At 36.0% G+C, this 8021-nt stretch overlaps 2 protein-coding genes and 1 non-coding gene across 3 annotated transcripts; 2 read left to right on the top strand and 1 right to left on the bottom strand.

Annotated features, from left to right (window-relative positions):
- Positions 1–1371: 1371 nt before the first annotated feature.
- On the top strand, positions 1372–3625 carry LOC108987731 (galactinol synthase 2-like). Its single transcript, XM_018960714.2, has 4 exons — positions 1372–1952; positions 2506–2826; positions 2915–3049; positions 3154–3625. Exons 1-4 carry the CDS (start codon positions 1638–1640, stop codon positions 3385–3387), a joined length of 1005 nt encoding a protein of 334 aa, XP_018816259.1. The 5' UTR covers positions 1372–1637; the 3' UTR covers positions 3388–3625.
- Positions 3626–3742: 117 nt separating this feature from the next.
- Positions 3743–6976, bottom strand: LOC108987708 (trafficking protein particle complex subunit 4-like). Its single transcript, XM_018960685.2, has 3 exons — positions 6848–6976; positions 6175–6343; positions 3743–4048 (listed from the first exon to the last, which is right to left on the bottom strand). Exons 1-3 carry the CDS (start codon positions 6905–6907, stop codon positions 3852–3854), a joined length of 426 nt encoding a protein of 141 aa, XP_018816230.1. The 5' UTR covers positions 6908–6976; the 3' UTR covers positions 3743–3851.
- A 71-nt stretch (positions 6977–7047) lies between these two features.
- Positions 7048–7121, top strand: TRNAI-AAU. The gene has a single exon. It is a non-coding gene; the product is annotated as a tRNA-Ile (tRNA).
- Positions 7122–8021: the final 900 nt, after the last annotated feature.

Raw genomic sequence — 8021 nt, 5'->3', positions numbered from 1 at the left:
CAATACTTTTGCGACATTTTATATGCAATCTCAAGAGGTTGTGATGATTAAGGAAAAAAAAGCATAACAACAGGAAGAATTTAACGGGAATTCAAAAAGCTAGAAGAGAGAATAGGGGAAAAAATAGTATTATATATAATTATAATTTATATTATTATATATTATATATAAAACATATTATATGTAATATTAAAAATATTTATTTAAATATATATTATAATGAACTCATCTGGTCCTAAAATTCATAGAACCTGAACCAGACTGTTTTGGCTGGTTTTGACATTTTAGAAATCGATTCTGGACCGATTCTACCTGTTCGGGCTGGTGTGATCTAGTTTTTCGATTAAAATTTACATCCTGATAGACTGTCTATCTCTCACTATTTATAATTTTAAATATTATGAGATTTATAACACTATCTATATGTCTTAATTACATAAAATATCTTCAATAAATAAATGAAATCTTGGTGCCTAGAATCTTCTTCTCTATTTGTAAATCCGCAAGTAAATCAATTGGTACCGTTACAAAAAAATAGAATGGTATAAACACAATAATTATTTTAAATAATAAGATGATGTGTGTATATATATATATATATATATATCTATATATAACAAAGACCTAAATTCAAACTTTAAACCAATTAATGAATTATGTACATGTATTTATATTTGTTATGAACATGCGAAGACATGATTAATGAGTTTAAGTTTAGAGTTGTCCTCCTACTTGTGTCGGTTCCATTAGGTTGTCCTCCTTCTACTACTCATTTATTATTTAATTTTTTTTTATTTTACTTAATAATTAAGAAAATAATTATTAGGAAGATTATATATTTTTTTAAAATTTTTCTTAATGATTAAAGATATTAAAAAAATACTAAAGAGAAAATAAAAAAAATAAAAAAATTTGAAATGAACTATAAATAATAAATAAATAATAACCCTTTCACTGTCCAACAAGGCAATTACGAGAAGAAAGTTGACTCATTTTACAAACAAATTACATATTTTATTCTCTACATTTATTATCCTGCCCCTTCGTGCACCGCCCAATTCCTTCAATTTCTTCTCACCGTCGGATCAGATCCCGGATCTCTCTCTCGCTCTCTCTCTTTCGTTTCAGATAAGTAATTAATTTACTGCAATTTATAAAGTAACGTCGTGAGTCATCATGGGTAGAATTATAAATTTATAAAGTAGCACCCGTTCTACTGTTCTACCTTTACCTTACCGATACGTCACAAGAACAAATATATTTAATATTTAATATTTATTATTTAATTACCATAATCTTCAACATTACACCTAATCAAATCAACCCAAAATCCTATATAAACCCCCACCACCCCCAAGCTCCAAGTCCTCCACACAAAACATCCATCTCACTCTTGACTACAAACCTTTTCTTCTCAAACACATTTTCTCATCATCCAAACAAGCAAACAAAACGATTTTCTTTTCTCAACTCCAAACCTCATCCTCATTACCCTTTTTCTTCCTTAATTTCCCTAGAAAAATAAACTGTTTTTCTTCCTGACCAAACACTCTAAAAGCTAGCCTTCTGATCAAATCCGTTCACCCACCCGGTCTTTGTTCATATCATCCTTAATTTCTCCAAAAAACCAACTTCAAATGGCTCATGACATCACCACCACCGGGCTAACCAAGGCCGCCAGCATGCCCACCAAGGCATACGTTACGTTCTTGGCAGGCAACGGGGACTACGTGAAAGGTGTGGTCGGGTTGGCAAAGGGCCTGAGAAAGGCAAAGAGCAAGTACCCACTGGTGGTGGCAATCTTGCCGGACGTGCCCGAGGAGCACCGTGGCATTCTGGTGTCTCAGGGTTGCATTGTGAAGGAGATTGAGCCGGTTTACCCACCTGAGAACCAAACCCAGTTTGCCATGGCATATTACGTTATCAATTACTCCAAGCTTCGTATTTGGGAGGTATGCATGCTTTGTTAGCACTAATTCATTTTCTAATTTTTCATGGTTTACACGTATTTTCTGCTTTATGTCACTGCTAGTTAGTTTGCCATGACACTTGCTCCGGGGTTTCAAGAGCTTGTGCTCTGTTCTAGATAAGGCTTGGTTTTATCTCAAATAAAAGTAGATTAGTCGGCTCGGTTCCTCATCCAAATATTATGGAATTTTTTTTTTCTAGAAACATATCCAATTGAATCTTCTGAATCTCTCTCTCTTCATTTGAAAATGAAGCCAAGCTCGTCTTTCGTCATCTTGTACAACCAAACAATCCTTCATACTTTTGCTTTGACCACCTTTTATTCTTTTGACCTTTTCTTATACATCCTGTTCCTGTGAAAATGTTTACGAAATTGACAGAGAATATTGTCTGCCAGCACTAAAATATTCATGACGGCGACCTACTTTTGTGTATAAGAAATGAAATTTCTTATTTTATTTTTTTCCTACCCGCATGATTTTCAAGATCTTTGTAAGTGGTGCTTAATTTGATGTTTTGCTACGATGGAAATTGCAGTTTGTGGAGTACAGCAAGATGATCTACCTAGATGGAGACATCCAAGTTTTTGAGAATATAGATCACCTCTTTGATCTCCCTGACAACTACTTCTATGCAGTGATGGATTGCTTCTGCGAGAAAACATGGAGCCACAGTCCACAATATAAGGTTGGCTATTGCCAGCAGTGCCCAGACAAGGTCAAGTGGCCTGCTGAGTTAGGTCCCAAGCCTCCCCTCTACTTCAATGCTGGCATGTTTGTGTATGAACCCAACATGACCACATACCATGACCTCCTCAGGACACTCAAAACTACCCCTCCTACCCCTTTTGCTGAGCAGGTAATTCTCGAAACTTCAGGACTCAGTAGTGGTTTTTAGTCGATCAAATCAATTATCTGACCCAAAAATATATTTATGATTCTTTCAGGACTTTCTAAACATGTTCTTTAGGGATGTTTACAAGCCGATCCCTCCAGTTTACAACCTTGTCCTGGCCTTGTTGTGGCGCCACCCAGAGAACATCGAGCTTGACAAGGTCAAGGTTGTTCACTACTGTGCTGCTGTGAGTATCTTTTCTTTTATGAGAACAATCCCAGAGTTTTGTATAAACTACTATTGTTTCTAGGAATGATAGTCTTCTAATGGTGAATTTGGTTGGTTCTTAAGGGGTCAAAGCCATGGAGGTATACTGGCGAGGAACAGAACATGGACAGGGAAGACATCAAGATGCTGGTGAAGAAATGGTGGGACATATACAACGATGAGTCATTGGACTACAAGAATACTGTGCCAGCAGGAGAGGCTGAAGCAGGGGAGGAGCAGAAGAACCTGCAAGCATTTTTGACGGCGCTTTCCGAGGCTGGTGTCGTTAACTGCTTTTCATCCCCATCCGCCGCTTAGTGCTTATGTAGGTTTTATTTAGTTGAAGGATTGGTTTTGGTCTTTCTGTTTTTTAAGTGGAAGACCTTCCTATACATGTAAGTAAAATTGTATCGGTTGGTTGTGGTCTTCTTTATTTTTAAGTAGAAGACCTTCCTATTATTATTTCATTAGGATTGTCAAGGACTTTTGGGTCCTGCTTGCCATTCGTTGGCCATTGTTTGGGTTTCTTCATATTTTCTGTTTTATCAAATACAAATATTTAAGTATATGTGATGTTTCTCTCTCTCTCTCTCTCAGAAATCTATCGTCTTGTTACTATATCGGCAATTCAGATAGGCCTTATTCCCCTTCGGTTTTATCAGATACAAAATCATCCAGAAATTATGATTGCTTTGAAGTATAAAAATATCTTGTTACATGGAAATGTACATCGGAGTATAACAGCAAACAACACTCAGGTCAAATGCAAGTTCCAAAGCGGATCATCGGCCTGTCAAGGCAACACGATCCTTCTGTATTGCCTGTGTCAAGTGAATATCAAAAAGCTCACACCTTATCGGCATCTCAATCTCATAGAAGGGATTCTTCAAGACATAATCCGTGTACAATTCATAAATGACTTTGAGGAGACTTTCCATGCGCTGTGTCCCCGGCTCAGAGACCACAAAGAACTTTGTCCCTGCCAAGATGATAATTTTTCTTTCAGTCAACATTTTGCAGAAAAGAAGATCAAATACTATCTAAAAGAAACTCTTGTTTAACTATTACTTCTAAATGGTATTAGACACTCCTAAAACCAAGATAATCGTTCACAAAAAGACCATTTCCACCACCCAGTGGCAATATTGCGAAATCCATAAAGCAGAGACGTGCGTCCCAGGTAAAAGCAAGAGCAGCGCATTCTAACATACAAGCAGATGAATCTTCACCAAATTAAATGTTCTTATCAGTCAACTCAAAAACAACTAAACTCAAATTTCCCTTGTTCTGAAATATCCGCAAAACTCTCATATTCCTTCAATTCAAAATCTGCTGCATAAACAGTGAGTCAGGGCTTTGTATTTTTGTGCTTTGGAAGCATGGGATTCTATGTGCCAAAGGCTCCAAGTGTCCAAACGAGCCCTACTAAAACAGATGGTCCACTATGATGAGCCATTGAGCTATCCATCAAATCAGCCACCGTAGCCTTGTTATCACTTGCAATCCGAAAGAGCCCAGTCCTACCTCAAATTGAAGTGACCAGAAACAACACCCCCCACCCACCCACCCCTCCCTCCCAAATGCTCCCATACTTAGAATCAACAAAATCCCTCCACAAAACATCCTCCTCATGATGATACCACCACAACCACTTCTCAAGAAAGACCTTATTATAGGTCCTCGTACACCCAAATCCTCCACAAGAGATTGTGAAGCAAACCTTGGCCCAACTAACAAGGTGGAACTTGGCTTCATCCCCAATTCCTCCCCAAAGAAAAGCATGGAAGACCTTGGATGAGTTATTGCCAACAGATTTCTTGATGATCAAATTTGGATGAAAGGAATGGTAGTAGCCAGCACCATAATGAAAAGAACCAAAGTTCTTCTGGGCTTCCTAAAGAAGGCCAGTAATACCAAAACTGTAATCAATTTGATTGAAAGGATGGGAACCATCACTAGATGCATTGCAACCAAGAAGCACAAAAGCATCAAAGGCAGGCCAACTGCCAACTAGAAGGCGAGGAAGATGAAGGGGGTTGTAATTTGTACCAAGAATGTAACAACCCAAGAAAAACCCAAACCACATCTAAGCTTGCGCTCGAAAAGGACTAGTCAAAGTTATAATTGGAGTACATTGGAATCATGGTAGATTACAAAAACTTCTCCATCCCAACCAATGTGTGATCTCATTTACCACCCTCTTATACTAAATTAGGGGGATTACAAAGAAAATATGGATTTAACAAAATTCAATGAGGAAGTTAATCTAACAGCATCAAATCTAAAGGCAAAAACCCTCTCTTTCACCTGTTTCCATATTTTCAAGTTCATTAACTCAATATGTTCTCTAAATCAGCTGCACTCACCAACCTGTCTTTTGACTCGTTCATTGTTAATCTCCCCTCCAATTCCTTCACTAAATCCACCGTGCCCATCTTTTGCTGCTCATATAGAGGCCACACAACCATTGATATGCGGCCTTAAGCATTGATTTCCACCTTGAGGTCCTTTCAAGAAAACCCTTGGCAAGAATTTATCCAAATCTGATTTGCTGTTTTATGTGGCATACTTTTTACCCATAGGATGATTTTTTCAAACATATGGCATCCTCCCCTTTATACATTTGAGGCTCGCAAAAGGGGGCTAGTCTCTCCCCAAAAAATTATCCCTAGTCTTCATAAACATTTGAGATGACCACGTGCAACAACAGGTACCATTAGATTCCAGAATGCTTCTTCATAAAACTAAGTTTCAGTAAGTTAAAACAATGAAAATATAAAATACTTGGCATAATTGGGTAACTAAAAGATACGCAAAAGTACCAGTCCACACTCATGTGAGGCTTACTAGATATGCAAGACTTAGACCGCAATAAATATCTCCAGCTTCATGCATGCATAAATTTTTCATCTTGAAATCTCCAAGATCACAACCTCAGCAAAGCTTGAGATGACACAACACTATTAACAAAAACGTAACACAGTAACTAACACACACATTGCGTGACGCATTATCGAGTTTCTTGTATATAATTAACGCCTACTATAAAACAGCCTTAATAATTGCAGTGTTTGATCCATTGTATGCTGTTAAATCAAAATTTACCGGTAAGTGATTGGAAGCAATGGAGATCAAATGTATCCGCTTCAAGGAGCTCAATCCCTGAACAACCTACTACTGGCGATAACTGCTGAGAGATCGCATGCATCGAGTGCCATAAACTCGCCACCCTCAAGCTATCATTAGTGTCCATCCGTCCAGCAGATCCATAATCCTAATTGTCAAGCGGGCAGGTGTGCACAAACAAATTTCATAAAAAAAGCCGCATTCCCAATAAAAAAAATTCTTTATTTTTTATATGAAATATTAAACAAACGCAAGGCTTGAAAGCACATAATGTGAAATAGTTTCCATGGAAAACTGAAAATTTTCCTGGAAGAACCTAAGCGACCACTCTTTCACTAGACAAAGATTCCAAAGAAAACTGAAAGTTTTCTTCGACACACACACACACACATGGACACACATACACATAATACCCATCTGTCTTGGTAGCTGGAAAAAATTTGAGAAAGAGAGAAAATCAATTATTACTTAATCTAAGAATCCAAAACAGTTTGATTCGAACTCGAACAACTTAAAGGCTAGTCTTTCTCACTACTACCCAGTTTCTTCAAGAGAATTTCTTTTTCAAAAAAGAAATATTTTGTCGGGAAACAAATAGAAAACAATATCCAAGTCTAGCGTGTGACAAAGAGAGAAACAGAAAGGAACCGACCTTGTGGAAGATCAAGCCACCGGACTTATTGATGATGTAGAGGCTGTAAATTGCTGCCATTTCGAGGGGAATCTGGAGAAAGAAAATACTGAAGAAACGAGAAATTACGACGATGAAAAGAAGAGACTCGTCAATGAACTAGAAATGCAAAATGGAAGCTGTTAAGATTCGAATAATTATTGAAAAAACAAAACCAATGTGGCCTATTAGCTCAGCTGGTTAGAGCGTCGTGCTAATAACGCGAAGGTCGCAGGTTCGAGACCTGCATGGGCCACTTTTTTATCCTCTTTTATTCGTTTTCAATTCTTTATAAAACGACATGTCTTTTCTTTTCCACCTTAAAGCTTTTTGTAACACTTTTTTTTTTTACCTCCGCTTGGCTTCCAGGAAAATGGAGAAAAGTACTATTTAGGCAGTTTGAATTGAGAAACCATCTTATTTTATTATTATAATTTTATCAAATTTCTACCTAAAATATAATAAATAGTTCAAAATTTTTAAATTTCAATTCAACTTTTTCAAATCACTAAACAATAATAATATTAAAAAATAGTATTATTTAGGCCGTTTGAATTGAGAAACCATCTCATCATTATAAATTTCTTGAATTTTCACACAAAATATAATAAATAATTCAATTTTTCAAATCTCAATTCAACTTTTTCAAATCATTAAACAATAATAATATTAATAAATAATATTCTAATAATATTTTATTTAACTTTTAACTTTTATCTAAAACCATCTCATCTCATCTCATCATCCAAACGGGGGCTTAATCCGGATACAAGAAATGTTTCATTTCAGTTCATCTCATTGTTACAACTTTCTTACATTTCCACACAAAATATAATAAAAATAATCAATTTTTACAAATTCTAAAAAAATAATAATATTAAAAAATAATATTATAATAATATTTTATTTAACTTTCAACTTTTATCTCAACTCACTATCCAAACAGCACCTAAGATTTCTTCTCTAATAGGTTAATTTTCTCCCCATTGAATTGATTTGTATACTATGCTTGGTTCAAAATCTTGTTCCATTAATTTAGTTATTTTTCCTTTTTTAAGGTAGAACAAACTCCATTTATTTATAACGAGACATTACAATTTTGACTTAAGATATACAGAATACAAGTCAACTACTGTTTTTAAGGCTCTCCAATACA

The sequence above is a fragment of the Juglans regia genome, chromosome 8 (assembly GCF_001411555.2).
Source record: "Juglans regia cultivar Chandler chromosome 8, Walnut 2.0, whole genome shotgun sequence".
In the NCBI taxonomy this organism is placed as follows: Eukaryota; Viridiplantae; Streptophyta; class Magnoliopsida; order Fagales; family Juglandaceae; genus Juglans; species Juglans regia.
Note: the sequence above shows the minus strand (reverse complement) of the source record. Positions and strands in the feature narration are given on the sequence as shown.

Bases quoted from the DNA above. Each gene is read 5' to 3' on its own strand.
- LOC108987731 (XM_018960714.2), top strand. From the start codon at position 1,638: ATGGCTCATGACATCACCACCACCGGGCTAACCAAGGCCGCCAGCATG. The intron at 1,953-2,505 runs GTATGCATGCTT...TGGAAATTGCAG, and splicing joins CCAAGCTTCGTATTTGGGAG to TTTGTGGAGTACAGCAAGAT. The intron at 2,827-2,914 runs GTAATTCTCGAA...TGATTCTTTCAG, and splicing joins CTACCCCTTTTGCTGAGCAG to GACTTTCTAAACATGTTCTT.
- LOC108987708 (XM_018960685.2), bottom strand. From the start codon at position 6,907: ATGGCAGCAATTTACAGCCTCTACATCATCAATAAGTCCGGTGGCTTG. The intron at 6,344-6,847 runs GTCGGTTCCTTT...CTTGACAATTAG, and splicing joins GTGGCTTGATCTTCCACAAG to GATTATGGATCTGCTGGACG. The intron at 4,049-6,174 runs GTAAATTTTGAT...TCATCTTGGCAG, and splicing joins TTGCTTCCAATCACTTACCG to GGACAAAGTTCTTTGTGGTC.